The sequence below is a fragment of the Arvicola amphibius genome, chromosome 8 (genome assembly GCF_903992535.2).
Source record: "Arvicola amphibius chromosome 8, mArvAmp1.2, whole genome shotgun sequence".
Classification (NCBI taxonomy): domain Eukaryota; kingdom Metazoa; phylum Chordata; class Mammalia; order Rodentia; family Cricetidae; genus Arvicola; species Arvicola amphibius.
Genome location: NC_052054.1, coordinates 71,253,946 through 71,281,484, shown reverse-complemented (window position 1 = coordinate 71,281,484; position 27,539 = coordinate 71,253,946). Strand labels below are relative to the sequence as shown.

General features: G+C 50.9%; 1 protein-coding gene across 1 annotated transcript; it reads right to left on the bottom strand.

Moving 5' to 3' along the window:
* Window positions 1-1,259: 1,259 nt before the first annotated feature.
* Window positions 1,260-26,779, bottom strand: Strn4 (striatin 4). Its single transcript, XM_042055505.1, is given in 21 exon segments — window positions 1,260-1,976; window positions 2,164-2,337; window positions 2,340-2,401; window positions 3,436-3,522; window positions 3,693-3,791; window positions 4,083-4,223; window positions 4,350-4,520; window positions 7,177-7,298; window positions 8,323-8,370; window positions 8,446-8,621; window positions 10,011-10,105; window positions 10,457-10,570; window positions 11,055-11,214; window positions 14,726-14,867; window positions 16,713-16,910; window positions 18,903-18,981; window positions 20,105-20,178; window positions 20,598-20,701; window positions 26,485-26,564; window positions 26,567-26,608; window positions 26,611-26,779. Coding segments are annotated over 20 exon segments (2,259 nt in total). The 5' UTR covers window positions 26,765-26,779; the 3' UTR covers window positions 1,260-1,976; window positions 2,164-2,226.
* Window positions 26,780-27,539: the final 760 nt, after the last annotated feature.

Genomic DNA, 27,539 nt, shown 5'->3' with positions numbered 1-27,539 from the left:
GGGAAACATCCAGCATCTGGAAGTGAGATGCTCAGTGGGTAAAGCACTTGAAGTCAAACTTACTGACCTGAGTTCAGTCCTACAGACTCACATAATCAAAGGAGAACGAGCTCCTCTGGGTTATCCTCTGACCTCTACCATTCTCTGAAGCAAATAGTGCAATACCAGGAAACTTAAAAAGTTAACATCTATTGAGAGTCTGTGGCCAGGCCTGTGTAATCAACCCAACTCCATCAGGGGCAATTCGGATGGCTATTCTAATAATTGGGAAGAGGGGACCAGTTAGTTTTCACATCCAGAAAGCTGGAGCTTTAGAGAGTGACTTGTCCACAAGAGCCCCCCTTACTGGTTCAGTGCTGCTGGGGGCAGCTGAGGTCGGTACAGTGTTGGCTGTCACCACATCCGGGGGACAGGGGTTGGGGAAGGAAGTCTGAGGCTGGAGTAAAAACCCAAACTACCACCTGGGGAAGCTGCAAAGAGCCCAAAGGCAAGGGGGGGGGAAGGCCACGTGGAGCTCACAGCTTGGTCACTTGAATGTCACCTAAAAATCACACACCCACCTGCGCCTTCCCTAGACAGACATGTCCCCAGCATGATAGTGGGCCTACCTCTGCACCTGGACTTACAGCCCTCTTACCACGACCCTTGTAGAGGGGCTGGCAGGCTGGAGTCTCAGCCTGAGATTCTTGAGCAGACCTTACTCTCTTCCTCTACAGTATGGACTCCCAGCCCTCCCCCACTTTCTGAGCCTAGGAAGATCGTGAGAGAACAAGGCTCTAACCCCTTCAAGCTGACATTAAACCCAGAGGAAGGAACGAGGGATTCTGCACTGCTATGAGGACTAGATCCCTTGCATGTGCTCTACACCCTGCCTAGGTTGCTGGTCTACCAACACTCTTCCTGTTCTGTCAGTCCACACACTGGGTATGGGGTAGGAAAGGGGCTTTAGTTCTTAGTTCCTGAGCAGGCATGGGGTCTTCAACTAAATTGTTTATTGCCACAACACAGCATCTGTTCACCAGTTTACTGCCCCCGGGGAAGACATGTTTAGTGACGAAAAGGAGGGCTCACAGAGATTCAGTCCCATGTTCCACTTCTGCCCTTCCACTGGCATGCCACCCAGCTCCATCCCCACCTGCTCTATGACAGAACCCCAATCCCATCATATCCTTTCTCCCCAGATTCCACTCAGCCAAGGCAGAGAGTGACCCTCCCCCAACATCCCCTACCCTCTTGAAAGATGGCCTGGGGAAACTATCTTACTCCAAAGGGTTTATTGAGACAGTTTTTTTTCACATACAAGTTGGGGGCAAAAGGGATGGGGCTTATAAACAGGAACCTGAAGGGAGAACCAAGGGCACAAGGTAGAACCCAAATAAAGAGTGAAATAAATAGAGGCAAAAGTGTGGAGTTGGAAGGAGACAGACAGACTATCACACAGTGATAACGTGGGGTGGATGCCATTAAAATCCCATTTATACAGATAGACAGTTAGCTAGGGGGGCAGGGGCCCACTCCACCCTCTATATCTCAGGGAGGGCCTGTGGCTGGGAGCATGCCCCAGAGGAGTGGAGGCCCTTTCCAGAAGACCTGGCCCCAGGTGCTTGTTAGTGTTGGAAAGCAGAAGGAAGGGACTGAGGTCTAAGAGGATAGCCTGGGGCCCACACAGGAGGGCCACAGGAGACCCCTTTCAGCACAGCCCTTCATCTGATGGGCGGGGGAGGGGTGGCACTCTAGGGTAGAGCCTGGCACCTTCTACTGTCTTAGAAAAAAACAGATCCCCAAGGACACCCAGCCCTGGCTGTGCTGGACTCAGGAGGACAGCTATATCAGGAGTTAGGGCTGGGGCATGAGCACAAATCCCAGAGGCCATCCTCGAAGGGCAATTCCTGGGGAAAGGGCCATTAGCACCACCAGGCTCCAGGAAGATGAAAGAGGCCGAGACTCTGAGCCTCTCAAGAGAGGCTTGGGGCTGCCTGCAGAGAGAGGGAAAGCAGCTGGTTAGGCTAGAGTCCCACTCTAGCCCCCATTCCTCCCATCTCATTCTCACAGGACTGTGAGCTTTGGCACAACTCAAATGACAGGCAAGTGGGGTATCTTCTGGGGCAAGGATGCTGGGTTTCTGCATTCCTACCTAGAACACAAATGGCCTCTGGCACTTACCTCAGCCCCACTGGCCTGGCCCCGCTCCCTGCCACTGTGTAGCCAGGGCGAGGCCAGGTGGGATCATACGAACACCTTGGCTAGGGCGTCAGCACCAGCACTGGCGATAAGTGCCTTGCTGGGATGGCAGGCCACCGCATGGATGGCCTCATCATGCTTCTTGAGGTGCGCCGTGTGATCTCCTGCACACAAGTCTTGTTGTCTAGGCTCCATAAGCGCACTGAGAAACAGTCATGGCCCTGCCACCGGCATGGAGCAGATGAGGCTGTTACCAAGCCTAAGCTCTGACTTGGGTTCTGAACCCCTTCACTGGCCTCATGTAAAGGCCCTTGAGGTGGAGGCAGTTCGCCTTCTTCCTCCATGGCTCTGCCATAAGGTGTAACCCTTCTGTCACCATCCTGCTAACCATTCTGCTAACTGCCAAGTATATGTAAAGGCCCTGAGAAGAAACAGGCAGCTCTTCCGCCTGCCTGTAGGGACACTGAGCAAGAACAGCTCAAAGTGGTAGGTTGTGGCTCAGAGGCTGTCAGCCCAAGGTCCTGGGTTTATTCCTCAGCACAGCAGGGAAGAAAGAAAACAGAAAAAAACTAATTCCAGGTGATAGGCAAAAAAGATATCAGTTCAAGGAAGGGAAGCCTTCCAGGTTAGAGGGATGGCCACGGAGGGCCTGGGGCAAGCAGCCTATGAAGCATGATGACTGCAGGGAATTGAGACTGGCTGGCTAGGGACTTTGCTGGGCATGAGAGGGGCATGACTAGCTTGAGGCTCTGCTCTTCAAGTCAGCCCAGTTAGAAGGACTCAGCCCAGAAAGCAGAGCCTCTGATCTTAAGCTTGCCTGTACCACGGCTGGGTCTGATACCACTGGCAGGGAGGGAGCAGGAGGTCTGCGGTGTAGCTAGCTGTTTAGCCAGCACATGGCAATATCAGGCAGAGCGAGCTGTGATCTGCTCACAGCCTCCACCACCACTTGCACATCTGCAAGCACATGTGCACACACTTATCACAGCTGACACTGGTCTGAGGGACCCGTCTACCATTCTAGAGGAGATGGCTGAGCCTATATCTGAGAGCAGAGCGGGACCAAGTGCTCAAACTCCAAGGGGATCTGGGTCCATCACCATACACCTGTAACACAGGACAAACCCCCAGGCAGGAATACCAGGGGCAGTCGATGAGGATGAGGCAGGAATGGAGTTGCCTGCCATGGCTGTAGCCCCTTCTCTTTGCCTCCAACCCTCCTGAAGAAGGAGCAGCAAAAGAGGCCCAACTTACTTCCTGACATCAAGAACACGCCATTGGGGTCCACGGCTAGGCAGGTGACTGCGTCCAGGTGGGCAACCATGGAGTGCACAGATTTACCTGGAGGGAGGGACAGAGAGTGGCTGGCAGTGGCCTCCCTCTGCAGGCCTTATCTGGGAAGGTGAAGCTGGGGGGTTGGGGTTGACAGCCTATAGTATAAATATCAGGATTTTGCAGTCCAAATGTGTTCCCAAAAACACAGTGAGGGGACAACTAAGGCTGGGCCTCACCTGTCCGATTGTCCAGGAATCGGATGCCCCTATCGTCGTGTGCAGTAATGGTGAGGGGCTGATTTGGGTGACTCACCACCTGGTTGATCTGTGTTGGGCCTGGAAAGTAAGTGGGGAGAGGGGAGGGGACTGAGAAAGAAAACAAGAGGACTGGGACAGAGGAAGGAGCAGCAGGCCACTTCTGCAATTGGGGACATGCTACCCAGCCCGCTATGTCAAACTGGCTGGCCACCACTGAGCCTTGTTTCCTTCCTGCTTGTGGCCCCAGAGGGCACATGGGTAACATTCTGATCTCACTGATGGCTAGGTCCCCAAAGCTACAGGAGGAACTGGAGTCCTGTGGGCATTCAAATCTCAGTCCCATTGGCCTGCCTGGCCAAGAGCCCTCACCACTGCTCCCTCGGGACTCCAATGTGAGGAGGGCACTTCCAGCTTCCAAGTCATAAAGAACGGTGTCACCAGAACGAAAGGAGGCCACGACATGGGCAGACTCGGTGCTGGTGAAGGCCACTGAGGTGGGGATCCCGTGTTCTGTGAGCAGAGGGGAGAAAAGGCTACTTAAGGGGCCAGGCCCGCTCTGTGGCTGGGGGCCTCCTCTGGAGCCACCCCAAGCCCTAGGCTCTGAATCCTGTTGTGAGACACTGGCTCAACGCTCACCTCCAGACATGGGGAAGGTACAGAGGCAGCTTGGACTACTGCTGCTGGGGTCCCAGATGCGGACGGTGCCATCAGCGGAACAAGATGCCAGACGGTGGGAGGTGGGACTGAAAGCCAGACCCCACACAGCATCCCCATGGCCTTCCAGGACGTGGCTCAACACGCTTGGGTCTGGGCAGGCCAGGAGGAAATAGGCTATTAGTGATGTCAGCTCCACCAGACAGCCCAGGGCCTGCAGCTCTGATGGGACCTGGGTGGCTGCCCACTGCCCATGAGCTCACCTGGGCAGATTCCTCATCTCAGGAAGTAGCTCAACAGCTTAGAAAAATGAAGCTTCCGAGTTCACTGTCTCCCCAGGGCCAAGGTCAGCAGCTCAGGGCACCAGTGGAGCAAGAGGGGCAGTGCTGTCTCTGCTGACCAAGGTCGGCCCCCCTTTAGCCCTGGAATGTCCTTTCTTGCTAGTTTCTCACAGCCCCTGCTGCTCAAAGGCCCTTCTGTAGCCTCTCAAGCTGTTGGACTCCACACAGTTCTGGGTCAAGTCCAGCTGACACCTGAAGTATGGGCAGTTCACTTAGGACTGACCCTTGACCTTCCCAGATAACTTATCTTGACAGTAAACACAACTCTATACACTTCCACAATATTCAAAAGTAAAGCAGCACTGGGGAGGCAAAGGCAGTAGGATTTTTGTGAGCTGGAGGACAACCTGGTCTACATAGAGATTTTCAATATGGATAGGACAACACAGTGAGACCCTGTCTTTAAAAAATGGGGTGGCAGAGACAAGCAGATCTATGAGTTTTGAGGCCAGTCTGATCTACAAAGCCAGTTCCAGGACAGCCAGGACTACACAGAAAAATCTTGTCTCAAAAAAGCCAAAACCAAACAAACAAAACAAAAAAAAAAAGTGGTGGAGGTTGGGGGCTGAGAAATGGCTCAGTGGGGAAGAAGCTCTTATGCCAGCCTTGGTTCCCAACCTGGATCCAAATGGTTGGCTCACAACCATCTATAACACACACAAATACATGTAAAAAGAGTAAAAACAGGTATCAATGATTAGGGCAAAGGCACTGAGTATGAGAAACTCTGGTGGGTCACTTCACTTAGGGAAAAATCAATTAGCCAAGCAGTTAATGGCAGATGGTCTTTAAAAACCCAGCACTCTAGGGCAGAGGCAAGAAGATCTCTGTGAGTTTGAGGCCAGCCTGGTCTACAGAGCGGGTGCCAGAACAGGCTCCAAAGCTATACAGAGAAACCTTGTCTTGAAAAAAACAAAAACAAAAAACCAAAAAAATTAACTACTTAAAAATTTTTAAAAACTTTTATGGCCAAGCAATGGAGGTGCACTCCTTTAATCCCAGCATTCAGGAGGGAGAGGCAAGTGGATCTCTGAGTTTGAGCCCAGCTTGGTGAATTCCAAGTCAGCCAAGGCTATACAAGAAACACCCAAACTAAACCAAACATTTTTTTAAACCAAACATTTTTAAGCAAGCAGACCTAGAGTTGCTTGCTTGCTTGCTTTCTCTTTCTTCTCTCTCTCTCTCTCTCTCTCTCTCTCTCTCTCTCTCTCTCTCTCTCTCTCTCTCTCTCTCTCCTCTCTCTTTCAATTATTTAGCCTTATTTTATATGCATTGGTGTTTTTGCTTGCATGTATGTCTGTATGAGAGTGTCAGGTACCCTGGAACTGGAGTTACAGTTGTGAACTGCCATATGGGTGCTGGGAATTGAACGCAGTCAAAATAACAAAAACAAAAAAATGGGGTGGAGGTGGGGCTGGAGAAAGGCTCAGTGGGTAAGACACTCAGTATCATTAAAAAAAAAAAAGTCTTTTAATAAACTCCAGCCCTGGAGAATAGTTAAGAGCATTGGCTGCTCTTCCAGTGATCACATGCTTTTCCTCCCCAACTCTTCTCAGATTCTCCCACCTCCTTACCCACCCAACTTCATGTTCTTTCTCTCTCTCTCAAAATAAAGAAAAGAAAGAAAAGAAAACAAAACTCAAAATAGTTAAACTAAAAGACAGAGGATAAAAAAGCAAAAATTGCCAAAAGAAACAAACAGACAAATAAACAAAACAACAAAAAAAAACTCAACCCTAACAACATGGAGTTTATCTTTTGTGCTGTCCAACTATTCCTGGGCATGGGGCCTGACCTGGAGATGTGACTGTACACCCCAGTGACACTGATCAGAGAGCCTCCACTTTCCTTTCTCAGTAGGAATCAATTGCAAATAGCTTCGTACTTAGAGACGGGATTTGGTGTTCACGTTCTCTAACAAAAGACATTTTGTTCATTGTATTTGAGATAGGGTTTCTTCTGTGAAACAGTCCTTGGCTGTCCTGGAACTAGCTTTGTAGACCAGGCTGGCCTCCAACTCACAGAGACCCACCTGCCTCTGCCTCCTGAATGCTGGGATTAAACGCATGTGCCACCAGCTCCTGGCTCCTCTACTTAGCTCTTAAAGGGCTAAAAGTAAAACCTAAACTCCCTGCCATATGGTCCCACTGATGCCTCTCAGCTCATTTCCTCTGCTCCTAATAAACCCCTCCACTGACCCATGATAAGACCTTGGCTGGTCCCCAAGAACAGAGTCTACCAAGCTGTCCAATCCATTGGGGCCCTGACTTAGGCTCTCTTGCCTCTGCTTCCCTCAAAAAGCCAGGTCATGCTGATTCTCAGTTGTAGCCCACCCTTCCCCTCACCACTACCACTCCTGCCTCATCTCCTTCGGCCCTACCCACTAATGCTAAATCAGATTGGGAGCTCTATAGAGTTGTTCCTCAGGGATGTGACATGAGGTGGGGGTGGGAAGGGTCTGTCCTCACCGTAGCCATCATATGGGTCCATATTGAGGTCAGGAATCTTCCAGCTGTGGATGCGGGCATCAGCCCCACCGCTGTAACAGTACTCGCTGTTGCTGCCCATGGTGACTGCCAGCACAGGGCCCCTGCCGGGTGCAAGGATAGGTGATGGAAGGTAGCTATGGCTCAGGCCTTCCTTGCTCATAGAAGCTTGAGAGTTTCTTCTAGCTATTTGCCTATTTGTTTCTTTTTCTTTTTTCTTTTTTTTCCATTATTTTTTTATAAAATTGCCCATCTCCCCCTCCTCTCCTTCCACCTTCCCTCACCTCCCCTCCACCCATACCCCAACTCCCTCCCTCTCCAGGCCAAAGAGCCATCAGGGTTCTCTACACTATGTTGAGTCCAAGGTCCTCCCAACTCCCTCCAGGTCCAGGAAGGTGAGCAACCAAACTGACATGTCTATTTGTTTTTTGAGACAGGGTTTTTCTGTGTACTCCTGGAACTCACTCTGCAGACCAGGCTGGCCTAAAACTCAGAGATCTACCTGCCTCTGCCTCCTGAGTGCTGAGATTAAAGGCGTGCGCCACCATGCCCAGCTTGCCTAGCTATTTTTTTTTTTTGTTTTGTTTTGTTTTGTTCGAGACAGGATTTCTCTGTGTAGCTTTAGAGCTTGTCCTAGTACTTACTCTGTAGCCCAGGCTGGCCTCAAACTCAGAGATCTGCCTGCCCCTGCCTCCCAAGTGCTGGGATTAAAGGCACATGCCACCACCATCCAGCCAGAATACAATTTTCTGGAGTTGGTTCTCTCTTCTCACCAGATGGACTGTAGAGATCAAACTTAGGTTGTCAAGCTTAGTAGCAGGTACCTTTAACCACTGAGCCATTTTATCAGTCTCCTTTCCTTGGTATTTTTTAAGGATGTCACAGGGAATTTTGCATCCATGCTCTGGGAGAGCTGTCTGTCTCCTACTCTCTTCCTTTATTGCTCAGAAGGGCCTCAGTGAAACCTCAGTGGGAATGAACATGTCCCTGAGTAAGGGATGTGCTGAGGGTCCACTGTACAGAGGGACCAGGATGGAGACTGCTGTTCCAGGTCTCCAGGGTAGCATGGAACAGGTTAGCCCATGCTGCTGGAATGCAGGGCTTACAACAGGCTCAGGTGCCTCCTACCTGTGAGCACGGAAAGCGTGAATTGGCTCCACGTCCAGTGCAGCGTTTCTGTGGGAAAAAGAAGAACCCGTCACTGAGACCCCAGGTCCTAGGGCCCTGCCCCTTCCAGGGTAGCATCCTTACTTCTTGGCTGTAACTGCCTTCTGTAGGTTCCACAGTTTAAGTGTGCCATCCTCAGAAGCAGTGAGCAGTGCTGACTGGCTGTGGTGGAAGGCCAGCGAGCGGATGCCATCGTAGTGTGAGCGGAGGGTAAACTTGGGGTTCCATGTCTTCTTGAAGGCGTCTTTGCTGTCAGACAGCTGGGGATGGGAAGCTGCCTCAGTGTCCTCTTGTATATTGCAGCACTCATGCAGACAGTGACACCACTCCTTTCAGACTGAACTGACTAGCCCCAGTCTGATCTCCCTTCCACAGGTTAAAAAAGCCCTTCATATACTCAGCAGGTCTCAGCAACATGGAAGACTTGAAGGGGTCAGGGAGCCTAATTCTTTGGGGCTTCACAGTTCAGAGGTCCCTCAGGGAGACAGACAGGTCCTAAATACACAGAACCAGGAACTCTGAGGCTGAGGCAGGGACACTAAGGCAGCCTAGCCTCCTCTGCAGGGATCAAGAGGCCCTGGTGAGGTAGTGACAAAGCAGGATTTAACTAGCACCAGGTAAAGGAAAGGGACTGAAGAAAGAGCTGTGTGTAAAGGCCCTGAGGCAGGAGGCAGCAAGGCCAGGATACACACCAAAAGTGTTGCACGAGAGAAAGCCAGCAAGGTCAATGGCAGGCAGAACAGTGGGTTCCATTCAGAAACTTACAGTTTGTTTCATCCTAAGCAAAAGCTCTAGAAAAATGGAAAGCCACATGAGGTTATAGAACCTTAGAGACATCTTGGCCTCTCTAAAGAGGCTGGGACTTAGGGGGAGGTCAGAGTAACTGCAGATAGGTCCCTAAGCTATAAAGCCCTAGGGAACAAGTCTTGAAGTCCCTAACAGGGAAGCAGAGCCATCAGGTCCCAGGAGAGATGCTCTGAGAGCATGGGTCCTACAAGGTGAAGCTGCTCACTGCGAGGGGATAGCCAGGTTTGGGAGACACCAAGCTGTCAAGGAAGCCTCAGCACCATCAGACCCCCTTCACTTGGGCTCAGCAGCAATTTCAACCATGATTATTAGGAACTGGAGGATTTGTGCTCAAATGGATTCCCTACTCCCTGAAGCGCCCGTGGGGCAGGTTGAGGAACCCTGCAGTACACTCCCAGTAGACCCTGCCCAGCCTCACTTCTGCATTCTACACTAGCCTCCAACCTCACTGGAGCCAGTAACCTGATCTTCTGCCCTGAAAAGTGCATCCAAACCCACCACAGAAAGTCCCAGTGAACAAGGTGCACAGCACAGAATGCCAGTCATGATGCCCTTCATTCTAGCCCCTATTCCACTCACAATAGAGGCCCTGAGTGGGGAAGCATGGCTGGCAATCATCTCCCCACATCACCTAAGAAGGCATGAAACGAAGAAACCCCTGTGTCTTTCAGAGCTTGCACCTAAGTGAGGTGCTTGCCAGGTACCCCTCTGTAAGGCATGGTGTGTTGAGGTCTCCTGCTGGGGTATGGAATGACCTCTCACAGTCCTCATATGAAAGGGACAGAACCCAGACCTGCAACATGCTCAGAGCTAAGAACTGATGGGGCACCCCAAACACTTACATCACAGCTGAGGTCGTTGTCATTGGTGACGGTGAGATCTGCCAAGTCCCCCAGGCTCACCTCCCCGCCCCCGATAGTGTCCATGATGAAGACGTCTGAGGAGAAGCCAAAGGAACCTGGTAGGGGGGAGGGGTAGGTGGGGCAGACAGGGCCAGGGAGAGAGAGAAAGGCAGAGAGAGGCAGAAAGGATGAGGAGCAAGGAAGAGAGGCAGAAAGACAGGATCAAGAATCGCAGCTGGAAAGAAAGACAGGGACGGACAGACAGACAGACAGGGGAGGACAGACAAAAAAGAGGGAAACAGACAGACAGACGACCTTTTGGGACAGGTAGGCTGCAGACTGGAGACTGGGCCTTAACTCTGAGGACACAGAGACCCCGGGCTTAGCTCTGCAGCACCCCCTCTGTCATGGACCTCAAGGTACTAGCATGTGGGGCTGGAGATTACCTTCATGAGGCCGGGGCTGGGGTGTGCCAGGAGGTGGAACGGTCACTTTGGGGGGCAGCCCATCCACATCCCGGAGGTCAGCAAGAATTCCCTGGAGTTTGACCCGACGGCTTTCTGCATAAAAGAGACATAAACAAGAATCGTCCACCAGTTCTACCCAATCTTTCAGGGAAGCCCACCCCACTGCTGCTGGACACAGACAGGAAATAGACTGGCAGGGACCCAGTGAGATATGGCAGGCATCTCTCTACCCTAGGCCTAGGGGACCCCCAGGGCCCTTCTGGTCAGGAGTCACAAGGCAGGAAGAGACATAGCCCCATCCCCCCCTCCACCACCAGTTTTCATCCTATCCCCTACTTGAGTTAGATAGGCCCTGGACACTTGCTGTGAGGACCGGAGCTGACTTCTGGCAGGGCCACTTGAATACAGCTCAAAGGGACTTTCCAGGGAAGGGTAAGGGCCTGGACCTGGCTTGGGGCTTCAGCTATCCTTGACCCACCTCAGGAAGTATATCCGCCGGGCCCCGGACAGGAAGCACCTGAAGCATGCAGGGTCAGATCCTGTCTTAGCCAGGCCTGTCAGTCAGTCTCCGACTCACCCAGCTCATGGGGGTTCCCCTCTGCAGCACAACGTCGAGGATCTGGAGACCCCTCCCCATCTTCTCCTGAGCCCAGGAAATCAAACTCATTGATAGCATCTTCCGAGTCATCTTCCTCATCCTCGTCCTCCATTTCAGGTACTAGGGCCTTGGATGGGAGCTAGGGTAGAGGAAGAAGTGGGAAAAGGAGCTGGAGTTCAGAGATGAAACCCAGCTGGTTCCCGGGAAAAGGCAAGCCATCATTTCCCAAAGCCTAGATCTGGGGACTGCAGAGGGCCCTCCTCTACCGCCAGCACTGGGCACTCTCATCTCTCCTCAGCTTTGCTGAGCCCCTCCCCAGCACATGGCTCTCAGGAAGTCATATGATACAAGCCCTGGGGGTATACAGAGACATACAATTGCAAGGGGATGAACAGAACCTCTATTTCCATAAATAAAACTGGGCATAAAACTTACAGTGATAATATACCCTTGTCACTCAGTTGTGTGCTTGAGCAAGAATTAGTGGTTCACAGAGGAGTCCACAGACATGGCTTCATTTTAATCCACAATCCTGTCAACAGTGACCCAAACTACTACCCTTCTTCCTATCCTATATGCGTAGGAATAAGTTATACAGAATGAAGCCTCTTACCCCAGGCCCCCCAAATGGGCAGTACCAACAGACTGTGGAGCCCAGGACACAGCTGATTCTCCAAGGTGGTCATCCAGAGGGTCTGAATCTAGAACTAACAACTCTCAGGCATCCACACCAGGGAGCCCACAGGGCATGGGGGACAAGACAGTGAAATGCATAGGCCTCTTGGTACACAACAGTGAGGGGGAAGATGGAGGTGACGCTCATGCCTGATTTAGTACTCAGAAGTTGAGCAAGGCAGAAGGTGGCCAAGAGTTCTAGACTAGCCTCTATTGTAGAATGAAACTCTGCCTCAAAAGGAAATAAAAGGGCTGGGATAAAGCTCGGGCACAGAGTGCTTGCCTGGCATATGTGAGACCATGAGTTTGAGCATGAGAACCACAGAACTCAAAAACAAAATAAAGTGAAGAATCATTTCTGCTGTGAGGCCTGGTTCCTAGAAAAGCGTCATCCAGGCTCAGAAGAAGAGTCCTGAGAGGCTGGGGAGACGGCTCAGTTGATTGCTTGCCAAACAAGCCTCAGGTCCAAGTTCCATCCCCAGCGCCCAGATAAAAAGACAGGTATGGCAGTGGGTACTTGTGATGCAGTGCTGGGGAGAGGAGACAGTGTTTCTGAGGTTTGCTAGTCAGCCAGCCTGGAGGCTTATCAGCAAGTTCAGGCCCATTGTCTCAACACAAACTAGACATGGTGGTACAAGCCTTCAATAACAGCACTCGGGAGGCAAAAGCAGGAGGATCTGTAAGTTCCAAGCCATCCTGGTCACAAGCTCCAGGACAGCCATGACTACACAGAGAAACTGTGTCAAAAAAAAAAAAAAAAAAAAAAAAAAAAAAAGATACAAACTGTGATGGCTGTGCTTGTTATCAACTGACTACATCTGGAATTACCTAAAACCCAAGCAGCTGGGCACACCTGTGAGTGATTTTCTTAATTAAATCACTTGAAGTAAAAATATCTGCTGCAAGAAGGCTGCTTGTTTGTCCCAGCTACCCAGAACCAAAATAATCACACAGAAACTATATTATTTAAATCATTGATTGGCCCATTAGCTCTAGCTTCTAATTGTCTAACTTACATATTAATTTAACCCCTCTCCATTAATCTGAGTATTGCCTTGTGGCTGTGGCTTACCGGCTAAAGTTCCATTGTCTGTCTCTGGTGGGCCTACATGGCTTCTCTCTGACTCCGCCCTTCTTTCTCCCAGCATTCAGTTTAGTTTTCCCTGCCTACCTAAGTTCTGCCCTATCACGGGCTCAAGACAGTTTTCTTTATTCATTAATGGTAATCACAGCATACAAAGGGGAATCCCACATCAAAGATCCGCTTTGAATTCAGATCTTTTGAGGTAGGAAGATCCACCTTTAAATCTAGACCACGCCTGCTGGTGCCTATAACAAACAAGGACATGGAAGAAGCAGCTTGCTCTCTACCTGTTGGCCCTCACTACCAAGTCTATCACTTCACTGGCATTAGAGTCTACTTCTTCAGGGTTCTGGCATATACTGAAGACCAGCTGGGAAATTCAGCCTAGTGGACAGAGAAACTACTGGATTCTTTTCTTCTTTCTTTCTTCCTTTCTTTCTCTTTTTTAAGTTTCTCAAGACAGGATTTCTCTGTGTAATTGCCATGGCTGTCCTGGAACTTGTTTTGTAGACCAGATTAGCCTTGAGATCTGCCTGCCTCTGTCTTCTGAGAGCTGGGAGTAAAGGCGTGTGCCACCACTGGCAGGCACTACTGGATTCTTGAAACTTCCATTGGTAGATAGTCATTGTTGGACAAGTGGGACCACATTCTGTAAGCCATTCTAATAAATCCTCTTTCTATCTATCTAGGTATCTATAGATTTATATATATCAAGCTGGCTATAGATTTATTCTATCAGTTCTAATCCTCTAGAGAACTCTGACTAATACACAAATAAATACCAAAAATGGAAACAAGCAAATCCAAAAAGTCACAAGGTAGACAGCTCTTGAGGAAGTAGACCTCCATATGAAGCATACAAATATTCCCCTTCTTTCTTTTTTTCTCTCTTATACACATACAAAAGAAAAGACAATCCCAAGTGGGGGTAGGGAAGAACAGAAGATTCTAACATCTAAACCAGGAAGCCAAGTTAGAGTGCCCACATCAAAGATATACTCCAGGGTTCCAGGTCTATCATTTGCTCCATCTAGACAGGACCCTGTGCTAAGTCATGCCAGGGACCCTAGGGATAGAGTGGGAGCCAAGCCCCTCCCACCACCACCTCAAGAGTTTGTCAGGGTCCAAATAAGGGAACCTGGAGCTCTAGAAGCTGACAAAACACATTCCCTGTGGCCCCAGGAGACCCAAGGCAAGATAGAGAAAGTATGCCTAGACTAAGTAGAAAAGAGCCGCAGAAGCCACATCTGGGAAAGTGGTGTTCAGGGAAAGCTGAGAGTTTTCCCACAGCTGGTGTCTCTGCCTCCACCTTAGCATGTCCTGCAGGTGGCCATCTACAAAGCCACTACTGCTCCACTTGTGGTCTTGTCCTATGACCTGCTCAGAGCTGGGTTGTGAAGGGTTCAGCAGATGTTAATGGGCAACTAAGGCCATATCACAACCAAGGACAGAATCCTGGAAACAGCACAGGACCATGGAAGTAGGACCATACTGGGTGCTGGGAGGAAGATGTGAGGGCATGCCGATAAGGTCAGGATGCTATATCAAAGTCAGTGTCCACAGGCAAGGGTCCTGACCACCACAGCAGACCAGAACCCCCAAGATCATACTTACTCCCCAGACCTCACCCAGGCACATTTACTCATTTACAATTTTTTTTACTGAAAGCCTGTGCTTCACACCCTTTTCAGGACATGGGGATAGAAACCAAGAGTCACAGGTAAAAACATTTCACTTAGGATTGGGGACAGGCTAGCTGAAGGGAAGCGGCCCTGCATGGGGCAGGGCACTGAGCTGTCCTGCAGAATCATAAACGGAAAGGTAGAATGGGGCATTATCTGGGGCCAGGGAAGGCCCGGGGCAGAGGCTAGGACAGCAGTGGAAGATTCACCCTCACACGCTGCTTCTTGTGTTGAACACTGTCTAGCTCATCATCCTCATCGCTGTCCTCATCCTCGCAGTTCTGCAGGAAGGGGATCTGCTCCAGTACCGAGCTACCCAGGCGCTCCTTGCCATCTTTGCCTGCTGCGTTTCTGCCGAGAAAGGGAAACAGACAGAGGGATGTCAGTCCTGTCAGGTGACAAGAGACCAGAGATAAGATCCCAGACATAGCTGAGCTCCTAAGCCCCAAGAAGCCTTGGCTTTGAGCATGCACAGCCTCTTATTCCGCCTCTGTCGTGCGCTACCATCCCTGGGGTCCTTGTACAGATCTAAAGCTAGGCCTCCCACCCACTGAATTCCAACCGTAATTGACAGAGTACCCCTGTATATGCCTGTCCTACATCTGGCCAAGTCAGACATGAGCTGGGTAAGAAGACATTGCTGCCCAGTGCCCCTCCCCTAATCAGCCCAAGCAGTAGCCACTCTGCAGCCCTCAGACACTTCCAACTCTTTACTATCAACTAACATGGACATGGGAGAGCCTTGTCCTATCATATAGGTAGCATTCCTTCTCTGCCTCCTGGTTCCCAGGGAAGCCAGACCCCAATACCAAGTGCAGGCAGCATAGACAGACTTGAATACCATCCCTTCCTTACAGATATCCACCCTTCCCCTGCTGTCCACTGTCACACCAGAGTTGTCAACTGCCAGGACACAGTTACTACTTTCTAAAGAGATCAATTTAGTGTACCCTCTCTGGCCATCCGGGAACACTTTCCTTTGAGGACTTCCTCCTTCCACATCCACCTCTGCTTCCTCTCTGACTTCTGCTTCCTCCTTCAGCTCTCCTCACCAATCTCTAGACTTAGGAGTCCTCGAGGTCCATAGTTAGATCCCTCTCCAAACATCAGTGTGTTGTAAACTAGAGAGATGTTTAGGGCTCCAAGCTTGATGTGGGGCACACAGATACTTTACCCTCAACACAACTGCACAACTGCATCAACTCCTGCTGTCCCCCCTCCTCCACCCAGGTTCCTGACTTCAGAAGGTACCAATCCATTCCTCAGACTTCTTTTCCTCTTCCTCCCCCTAAGTCCGTTACAAGAGCCCATTTCTTACCTGTCCATTGCTAAAGTCCATTAGCTTTGGCCTAGACCCCACAGTAAGCCCCCAGCTGGCCTCCCTGCTTCCGCAATCTCTCCTCAAAGCAGACTAAGATGTCAGATGATATACCTCTGCTAGAAACCACTGGCTTCCCACAGCCCTGTGGGTAAGCATCCACTGTTTATCATGGCCTGGGAGGCACTCCGTGATCTGCCTCCTGAGATCTGGCCTCACCACAGACCACAGGCCACAAGGCTCATGTGTTTACTGCAGCAGCCATGCCACACAGGTCTCCTGCTTCCCACACACATCAAGCCCTTTCTGTCTCAGAATCAGGCTCTCAGTACTTCCTTGCCTGGAAAGCACTCTTTCCTACTACTCTCTGGCCAAATGCTACCTCCACAAAGTGGTCTTCCCTCCCAGCTACCAAGCAGGGCACTACTTCTGTCACTTTTTTTTTCCTGGCCAGACTGGTCTCCAACCCCCTGAGCTCAAACAATCTCCTGCCTCTGCCTCCTGAGCAGCTGGGACCACAGGGGCGTGCCACAGTACCTGGCAATCTCCTGTCACTCTCTTCACATTCTTCATAGCACTTAGCATCACCTAATGATGATGTTACTGCTCCTGATGAATACCAACTACTGATGGGAAGATGAACAAAATGAGCCCCTAAGACAAGGATAGAGGCCTCACGTTTCCCTCTGCAACCAAACCACCCAAGGTCTATCCTCAGCTAGGAAAAAAGACCGTGTGACAACCTAAAGGGGAAGCCTAGCAATGGTGGAGCCCACAACATAATCTAGAAGGGCTGGCAGAATAGCTGGAAACAGCTGACTTACTGCTCAGTCTTCCTCAGGGGGAAGGAAGAACAACATTCCTGCTCGGGGTCTCACCTCTTGATCTGTTCCTCGATCTGTTTTACCAGCAGAGACTCGCCACCACTAAGTCCCCCGGGGCCTGGTGAAGCCCTGGGAGCCCCCTCGATAGGCTCAGTGGCTCCATTGAGTTCCACTGAACGGCCCAGAAGGGAACGCACTCGCTTGGACCGCATGTCCAAGATGGTATCTGTGTAGCCCACCTCTTCCAGGTACCTGTGGAAGCAGAGCCAGGTCAGGAAACACATGCCATGCAGAACACAGCAGCCTTCCGAGGGTCCACCAAAGAGCAGACGGCAATTTTTCAGAAGCAAGCCCTGAGCAGCAGCCTGGCTTCTGATACTTCTCAATGGAAGCCCTGGTCCCCATGCACGCTGTTATGGCACACTGTGTCCCTGACATGTAGGGGAGAGCCCATGTGCAGGAAAAGCCAGATGTCCATTGATGGACGCTAGGCAGAAGGTGACGAAGGCAGAGAGCCACAGAGAGATGGCTATGATCAGCAGCACAGCGAACATGGTGTATGTACCATGCTCCATGTGATTCCAGGTTTTATAAAAATGGAAAAAAGAATGTGAAGGTGTGTGTATGCTTTCATCACACACAGACACACACTTGTGCTTGCTTCTGGGATGCCTAGAAGACAGACATAACTGAGCAACAGTGACCTCTGCAGGGAAGGATCCAGGACACAAGAGTACACTGTTTTTTTCTGCGGTACTGGGGATGGACCCCAGGGCCTTGAGCATGCGAGGCAAGCGCTCTACCGCTGCGCTATATCCGCAGCCTGCAAGAGAGCGCTGTGGATTTTCTACTTACTTCTACACCTGAGCATTTATTACTTCTGCAACTTAAAAAACTGAAGCCAGCTGAGACTGGCCTAAAGGAAAAAGAAAAAGAAGAGAAAAAGATCAAAAAGTCAATCATGGGTATCTGCAGCTTCCAAAGTTAAGGGGCAATACTGCTTTGCTGCTCTGCTAGAGGCCCCTTTAGGTGCCTGTGCCCTCCTTTGCTTGTCTCATCTCTGTAATGCCTGTGTGTGGCCCAGGCTCTTATCTCCCAGGGGACAAGAGAGGTAGAGAAGCCTAGCAATCTGGAAGGTGAGCTCTAGAGATGACTGCCTGGGAGCCCACTGTAGGCCCTCCATGCATTTATTAAATGGTCTCTACACCAGTGAATCAGGGGCAAGCCAGCAGTTACACAGTACAGACACTGTGATTGGCTCATTATTTGTTTCAGCCCTCTGGGGTTATTTGTGCCCATTTACGTTAGCAGTGGTTTGCAAAGACTGAGCTGAAGGCAGTTAAGGTCAGCTTCCTGAGGTCTGTCACGAGTCCTAAGCCTCACAATGGACTGGCTCTTGAGACCTTTGGCTTTCCAGAAGGGTGCCTATTACATGGTGGTGATTTCTGTGGTGCTGGGGATGGACTCCAGAGCCTTCCCTGCAGTAAGTAAGGACTCAACCCTTAAGCCACACTTTACCCATGAAATTTTTAACATTACATAGCCTAGCTAATTTATACAGAGGATCTGATAACAAGTCAAAGCATTACAAAGCCTAAGAACAGTAAAAGGAGAGTCGCGGCTCTTAACACAGTACAGAGCACTCCATTCGTGACTCAGGGCACCTCTCCAAGTGTTGGGGCTGATGGTGGAGATGCCAATATGTACAGGGTCACATTTCCTCAGAAATAGGATTATTTACTGGGACTATTTACTTCTCAAGTATCCTAAAATGCTAAAATTTTTAAAGCAACAAAAATACTGACTTGGCTGGAGGCTGGTGGCCCACTGATTCTGTTTGGGGCCTCTCTCCTCTCAGGAGGCAGGACAGCTCACCTCACAGAGGGCAAGTCAATAGGGCTCACCTTCTCTGAGGTCCTGGGTTGAACCCACAGCACCCAGGTACTAATACTACTATAATTTCACTCTTTGAAAAAGAATTTTTCCCAACATTATTCTTTTAAAAGGAAATGTCAGAGAGGCATGCAGGGTCAAGTTTGGGATGTGGGAGGGTGCCCCCTGCTGCAAGCCTTCCCTCTAGTTCCCATAGGCTGATGGGTCATTCCAGATCTGGCTGGGTGGGATCCTGGTAGTTCATGTCCCAGTGGGGACAGGAAAGACTGTGGATTCCTTGGGTTTATCTTCTGAGCCAAGTATGCTGTGTGCTTCGTGCCCCATCCTGTCCCACCCCTCCCCCTCACTCACTGTCGCAAAAGCTGTCGCCCCTCCTTCCACACCAATGGGCTGTTCTCCAGTGTGACCGACTCCACGGGTCCATTGGAGACTAGAGAGAGAAAAGAGGAGAGCGTCTCAGTCAGGACATGGACACTTTCCTGTCACCCTTCCATCCTCTCCCATCAAGTCCAAATCTGCCACCATCACAGGCCTTGTCCCCACTTCCTGAGTGTGCTCCACCCACTCTCCCACTCAGAGTGACTCCTCTTTTGGAAGTTCTCCTCACTGCTAGGCTCTTGACTGGCCACTGCCAACCACCACCACCCCCTATAATAGCAGAGCTGTGCCTCCACACGCATGGCTGGCTGTTGTTTTCTTATGCAAGGAGTGGGCAGTCTGGCTACACTTCCTAGAGCAGCTCTGAGCGCCTATGAGCCTGCCTTCCATGCTACAGCCTTCACCTTTCACGATGAGGTAAGGCTGGCTGGGAAACCTGTTCTGTGAATTGCTTATCAGGTATCCACTGGGCATTTGTAAGGCCGCACTACATGCCTGGGCCACACCAATCAAGAGCTTATTATCTTGGTAGGAGACGCATGGCAATAGCTGATGACCTTTCTTAGCCCTGCAGGAAAGGCCTTTACAGAGCCCTAGACCAAGCTCCCAGCATCACCAGCACAGTCAAGCACGCTGCCCTTGCCACAGGATCTACCTACACTGACTAAGTACTAGTGCCTCACCTGAAAACATCCTCTTACCCCCATGGGCATCTGATCCCTCCTTCCAGAAGCTTAAGCCACCAGTGCCCACAGAACAGAACCACATCTATTCTGGTCTCTGCTGTGCCCCTGTTCTGTGACAGGAAGCCAGCACATCACATATCAAATTTTGAGGGTAAATGACTGAATGACAGCCCAGTGCAAACACCAGCTCTTCGATGATAGTCTTCCTACGCTTTCCACAGCATGCCACAAATAGTCTCACTCACTCTCCTAACAGGAGGAGGCTGGAGTTGCTGGGGCACCCATAATGTCCCTGAGGACAGCAGAATGGCAGACAGGTAGAGCTGAACACAGTGTCTGATTAAACCCCACTGCAACCCTATGGCCACTGCTGCTTTTCATGGAGCAAAGTAAGAAAGTGCAGGCCATCTGCAACTTCTCTATGCCAAGCAGCTGCTGTGCCGGGGGTGAGGGATGGGGATGGCCAAGGGAGGATGCAAGGGCGGGTACCTTGTTCTGACAGATCTGCCTTCTTCTCCCCCTGATTCAGGTCTGTCCCAAACTTCAGTTTATGATACTTGGCCCTAAAAGAGTAAATAACAAATGAGTAGAGAAGAGCAGACAGGGAAAGAGACCACCTCAGAAAGCCCAAGTTCCAAGGTTTCCTTCATTCACACTCTGCCCCCAGGCACCAGCTCTAAGATTTTCAGTTACACTCCTCCTGAAGCCTCAATTCCTTCCCAGAACCACAGCCAGCAACACCATCAGACTATGGCAAGAATAAGCAAGGTAGCAGCTGTTCAGAACTGGTGCACACAGTAGGTTTGCCATAGCCCCTAATGTTGCTGCTGGCATCTGAGTCCCACCCACTACAATCTGGTTCACCCACTCCTAGGGATGACGGGAAGAGGAAGGTGGAGAAATTTCCTTTGCTGGCAGGAGTGAGCTAGCAGCCTGCCACCCTATCTGGAACAATGACCTCTCTAGCAGGGGCAGGGCTCACCTCTCCTGCTTCAGCGCATACTCCAGCATCTTGATCCGCCGCACCAGGTCTGTCTTTAGATTCTCTTGGCCTTTCCTCTCACCCTGGAGGAAAGCCACCTGAGCCTGGGACAGAAGAGAAAGGAGGACAGCAGGGGCTAAGGGTCACTGATGCTGTGTCTCCCTCCCGATTCAGGCACAGCTTCAGCCTCTCCCCCACGGATGCCAGGATTCAATAAGAAGCGAGGTCAAGCTGAGTCTTCCTCCAGAATCTCTAGGTGTATCACCCATAAAAGAGCTCCGTCTATAATCTCAGCACTCGGGAGGCTAAGGCAGAGGAATTGCTATGAGTTCAAGTCCAGTGTGGGCTAAGATAAGACTTTACCTTTAAAAAAAAAGAAAAAAGCTGAGGAGCCATTTTTAACCCATGAAGTTCAAACAGGGACAGCCCAGCCTGACTTGACCATGGCCTTCTGAGGAGTTAGGTCAGGGATGTGTTGGGGGTGTTAAGCATTAACAGCCCTGAATTCTCCCCCTTCCCCCATCAGCTGCTGTCCCTATGGTTGCTGGTGGAGGTGGTATCCCACTATTCCTTCAGAGCATCTGTTGCTGGGAGGCGTAGGAAGCTACTTCTGGCACTCAGGGACAAGAGTAGGAGGGTGGGCTCAGCTCCCGCTGCAATGCAGAAGCAGTTTGAAGCTTTATGCTGCCCAGGGCATGAGGAGATAGATGTGTCACAGACATGGCGTATGGTCCCTGCCACCCTCTCCTCCCTGACTGCTAGTTGGACTGCCCTAGTCAACTCCAGTCTGTCAACAGACCATTTAGAGACATTGAGCCAACAGCCTTTGAGGCACCACCAATCATGTTCTGGAAGCCCTTCTACCAAAGTCCAGAGCATGGGGCTCTTTCTGGCTTTCCCAGAATGGCTCCACTGTTCTAGCCCAAAGCAGCCTGAGAACCAGGTCTGGCTCTGCCACTGATTTGCTGCAGACACTAAGTAGTTCATCAAGCCTTCCTCTTTTAAGAGAATAGAGCACCATGGGCACTGTCCCTCATATGCAGCTCTAATCTGCAATGAGGGCTGCCATACCAGTCCCTGCCTTTGCCTCTCTTCATTTTTCTCTCCCTGTCCACTAATTCAAAATTCCAGCACATCAGTTTTGAAGTGCTTCCAGGGCTCCCCCAAAAGCTCACAGGCTGACCTGCCCGGTTCCTCTAGGGAGTGCTCAAATACCTACTCAAGCTGCTCATTCTCCTCAGGGCTGGCAGGGTCCTTGACCTATCTTCCCTGTCCCTGTGCCCAGGCTTGCTATCCCTCACCTCCGTTTTTTACCCAGAGTTAACAGAGGACTGAGGCTGATCAGAAGTTAAGTAAGGGAGCTGCAGGCAGAACACAGACAACAAGGCAAACTAAAGGTACTCTTAAAAGTACAGCAAGGGTGCACCAGAATAGGAACTAGGGTTAGTGAACAAAATGGGAGACAGTAAACATCATGGGCCACAGAGATGAACATGATGTCTACTGGAAGAGCACAGGGAGGCCACAGAAGAAAGCTATAACCAGGTGTGTACCAAAGGCATTACAGCTACAATGTGGAGAACCAAGTGTGAATTTAGCAAAGCTCAAAGAGGCACCCCCCCCCCAAAAAAACAAAAACCATAGAACCCTGGAACTGGGCTGAGGATGTCAGAGTGCTGGCCTAACACGCATGAAGCCCTAAATTTGATATCCAGCACCACATAAAATTGAGCACGGTAACATCAATACCTGTAATCTCAGCAAACACATAAATAAATCCAATAAAACCTTTAAAAAAAAAAACCCAGAAGTACTGAGACTAGCTGAGTAGGGGCCTCCCCAGCACCTTCTTGGTCTGTTGTCCTCTTCCCAGTTTCTCTGGTAGAGAAGAGAGGAAGGAGAATCAGGAAGATGTGGCTGAAGTGTCTTAGATAGGTGGAATCCCACCAAAAATGGGAAATGTTGGCACCAGCCTGTCAGTCTCCCACATGAGGGCAGCAGAGGAGCTGAGAGCTAGAAGTGCCACACCCTCCAGCCATATGGCCCCAACACCCTGAGCTCTGACTTGGGGCTGCCATCTCTCCCAGGCTGCTCCTCTAAGGCAGCATCCTCCTGGAACACAGAGTCACTCCTGCTGCACATCTTCCCATCCTCAAGCTCCCCATTCGCTACGTGGCCTGGAGTCTATAGTTCACACAACTCCTGACAGGGCGAGCTTTCACTGGATCCCAGAGTGCCCAAGAGGCTGAGTGGAGGAGGGAACTGCACACTTTCTCCCTGGAGCCTCATCTACCCTCTCCCATTGCAAGAACAGCAGGTTCAGATCTCCTCCCCAAAGGACTCCCCTTTTCAGAAGCACATAGCAGAGTCCACAACTACGCAAGAGTACTGACAGTTCTCTGCAGTCATCCTGAATAAAGCAGCCTCTTCTGCTGGTCTAGAAGTTCTGAGGGGCTCCTGAGAACTCATGCTCTGAACTCGGAGTTTCCTGGCCAGCCCTTTTCCCACCTGTGTCCTGGACATGTATCATAAACAGCGTTAGGGCCAGCTCTTCTGTACCAACACTGCCCCCCGTCATGAAGGTCTCATGGAAGTTGGCCTTCAGAAAGCTGAGTGCTGAATGAAGAAAGGTGAGTGAGAAGGGATGTTGCTTGTCAGACATGTTGATTTGTACACCCATTACAAAGAATGGGACTATTCCTGTAACAGGCAGATCTGTAGTTCCAGCACTCAGAGGCTGAAACACAAGGATTATGAGGTTCGAGGCCATCATGGCTACAGAATAAGACCTGACTCAAAAATAAAAGGGGCCAAATGTGCGTTCAGTACCAAGTGCTTTTAATTCCAGCACTCAGGAGCTAGAGGTGTGTGTGTTGATGTTTGTGTGTTGGGGTTTTCTGTGAGTTTAAGGCTAGCTTGATCTACCTATGAAGTTCTAATACTGCCACAGCCAACAGCAAGATCTCTCCTCAAAATAGACAGACAGATAAATAAATATTTAAATAAATAAATGGAAGAGTTGCATGAGCCAAGGATGATTCAGTGAGTAAAGATCCAACTTCCAAGTCTATTGCCTGAGTTCCATCTCAGAAGCCACATGGTCAAAGGAGAAAATCAACTCCTGTGATTTGTCATCTGACTTCACAATAAAACAACTTAATTTTTAAACTTAAAATAAATTTAGCAGGTGAGGCAATGCATCCCAGGACTCAGAGGCAGAGGCAGGCAGATCTCTGTGAGTTCAAAGCTAGCCTGGTCTACATAGTAAGTTCAGGAAAGCCAGAGCTACATAGTGAGACCTTATCTTGAAGCAAAACACATCCATACACCATAAACTAGTCAGCTATCAAAGCCATATTGTGTGTGTGTGTGTGTGGTGTGTGTGTGTATATATGAATGCATGCATTATCTAGCAAGCCCACCATTCCCTAGGCACCCTCTACCCTGTTTTTTGAGGAGAGGACCTCATTAGCCTGGAGCTCTTAGTGGGAAAGCTAACTAGCCAGTGAGTCCCAGGAACTGCCCGTCTCCACTTCTCCACTACCGGATTATAAGTGTGTGTCACCATTGCCTGCCCTTTACATGGGTTTGGAGGATCAAACTCAACTCCTTTGTTCAGCCAAGTGCTTACCAACTGAACTGTCTCTTGAGGCCTCAGAGATATTTCTGACAGGGTTGGAAGGTGGAAACAATCCTAAACATCCATTGACAAGGGTCAAAATAAGTAAGCTATGTATAAATACTCAAGGGAATGCTATGCCATTATCAAAACAGAGCTCTCTGTGCTGATAGGAAAAGAGACTTAAATGTATGACTTATGGAAAGTCACAAAATGGTATAAGCACATTTCCATTCATTCGTGCATGTGTACACACACACAAAACACACCCCCCCCTAATGTTTGACTTAATGTAACAAAAGTACGAAGTGATGATGCTCTTCATGAGTTCCACATGCGGGGACAGACACACACCTCTTATTAAGAGGTAGCCCACACCTGAATCCCAACACTTAGAAATGCTGAGGCAGGGAGGATGGCAAGTTTTAGTTGAGCTTGGCTACACAGCAAGGGGACAGGATGTTTGTTAAAGTGGATGCTGTCAGTTGTGCCCATGTCAAGTGCTGGAGGTCAGATTCAGCCCTCACTCTGTCTATGATGGCTTGGGTGACCTGCTGAGGCCCTCTAAGCTTCCCTGGAGACTTCCTCACCTGTGGTGAGTGAGTATGGGAGAGAGGAAAGATCAGCACTGCCACTCACTGCTGTGATCCGCAGTATTCGCCTTCTCAAAACCCTATTCCTCCTCCGCTTGTTAAAAGAGAGGAAGGGATACCATTTCCCCTCTCAGAATGCTACAAAAATTGTGATAGCATGATCATAGTACTTAGTACAGTGTCCAGCACATAATATGCCCCTGAACAAATAGCAGTTGCTGTCATTATTGCTGAGTGAGGTAATGACATTGGCCTGCCCTACATAATGGGGTATTGAGAAGATCTGATGAAATGTGTGCTGGAAAGAGCCTTAGTTATAGCATTGGGCACAACATGAGGAGCACTTACATAAGGATTTCTCCCCCACCACAGCCTCAGCTACCACTAGCTAAGGAAGGAAGAAAAGTAAGATGTGCTCTTAGCTCATCCCATGGACAAAATTCGAATCAGTCCCTTATTTGTGGGCCCTACTTCAATTAGACAGGAATGAGCACTTTGCACAAACAAAAATGGTTTGCCAGAGGGCCAAGTACTGACTCTGCTAATAACATCCCAGCCTAGGAACCGTTGACTCCTGGTGGCCCATCCCTGAAGGACTTGAAGTGCTCACCTTTCTGATTCCTGGATCTGAAAGACCACGCACTATCCACAAGCAGTACCTTGTTCAAGGTCACAGAGCCCAGCCAACTCCTATTCGGTGAACCATCACCTGGCCACATTTCTTCTCAACAAACCATGAAGTCCCTTTTCAGACCTTGCACAAACACTTCTCTCATGGGGTTCCCCCTCATGCTGCCTTCCCCCTTAACTCATATCCCGTTCTCTGTCCATCACAGGTGCTCTTGTCTTCACACTGCATATATCCAGCAGATGCCCTCTCCAATTCAGGAGAACTACCTAACATCTTCACATCTTCACACCAGAACATCACTCTACTCCCTCCAAGCCCCCAAAACTGCGCTCCCCACTCTCAAGTTCTCCTAGAGATTCCTTGAGTAAGTCCTCTGCACTCTCAGTGGTCTACCCAAATGATCCCTTTCCTAACATGGTACCCACACATCCCCAAAGTGTCCTTCTTGAACAAGAGGCTACATACTTATCTGGGACACCTCCCATAAAGCTTCTCCCACCCTCAGAAGTCTTCATACATGTCACTTTTCAATTCCTTCAGGCCAGCCACTCCCCCCAAGGTACCCATCCCAGCTCTCAGACTTTCTCTCTTCACTCCTGGCACCCAGTGGATGTCAAAACATGTTGTCGCGCCAAAAGGCACCTCGTCCATCCACCCTGACAGCTAGCATTGGTTAGGGATCCGGAGCGAGGCATTTTTATTCGCCCAGGACCCATCCACTTCTCAGCACCCTGTCCCCGAGGACCCCGACTCGCGTCGCTCAGGCACCCCTAGGCTTGGGCCCGACGCTCCCACTCGCGGGTCCCTGCCGCCTCGGCCCCGGCTCAACTCCTTCGGCCGGGCCAGGCCGGCGTCCCCGCCCCGAGGCCCCGAGGCCCCGGGGACCCTGCCGCGGCCCGTTGCTTCCCCGCCAGCCCCCTCCGGCCGTCCGGCGGCCATTGCTTCAAGATGGCGGCGGCGGCGGCGGGCGGCGGCGGGTGAGGCGAGGCCGGGCAGGGGGAGGGCCGGGGCGGGGGAGGGGCGAGGGAGGGCGGCGGCGCTCACCTGCAGCTCGGCGCCGCTCGGCCTCCCAGCGGGCCTTTCGGCTTCGAAGCGTGCCCACTCGTGTTGGATAAAATGCAGGATCCAGGCAGGCTGAGGGGCTCCGGACCCGCTGTGGGGCCCGGATGCCTCCACCGCCACCTCCTTTACCTACCGGGACGGGCCCAGGAGCAGGGCTGGAGGCCGGGGCCGCCGCCGTCGGGTTGGGAGCCGTGCCCGAGCCCAGAGGGCGACAGGAGGAGGCGGCCGAGGCGACCGCGGCGGCCGCTCGCTCCTCCATCATGGAGGCCCCGGGGCCGGCCCGACGCGCCCGTTCTGACTCGCGCCTGCGCGGAACGCGCAGCTTCACACATACATACCCCCACCTCGCGTGCGCGCGCGCGCTCTACGACGGGCGGGCGAGGGAGCGGAGGCGAGCACAGGGTTAGGCGCGAGCCTCGCCCCACCCGGGGTCGACCCCGATGGTGTGTGCGTTCTGGGATGCTGACGGGGGGGAGGGGGGGAACCTGCCTCAACTTAGGCAAAAGGAACCTAGAGCCCCTCGCAATTGTCCCCCTTGGAGGAGTGAGACAGAACGGGACTTCTCTTTCTGCCTTCTTCTCCCCCAATGTCAGAGCTCTAGCCTGCTCCAGATGCAAATACCACCCCCACCACTTTCACCATTAAGAGGAAAAAAAATAGACGACCTGGGGTGATTTCAGGAGTGGGATCTGTCCCTAAGTCCTGACCAAGTCTGTTGTCATAGCAACCCTTTCCAACCTGGAGCCTTTTCTAACCCCCTCCCATTTTGCATATGTGGAGCCCCAACCCTACTATCTTTGCACACAGGGAGGAGGTTGCTAAGGTACCCAAGTCTCTGGTGGTTCTTCTGACCCTAGCCTCATCAGTTACCCATGGCAACCTCTCCTCACCTAGTGCTCAGGTAGAAAAGAACTCAGCCCCCAAAGATATTCCTCTAAGAATGCCTCTGCCCTACCCCTCCCCCAGCCAACCCCAGTGGCATTACCATGGTAACCATAGCACCTTCCATATGGAGGGTCCGTGGACAACAACCAACC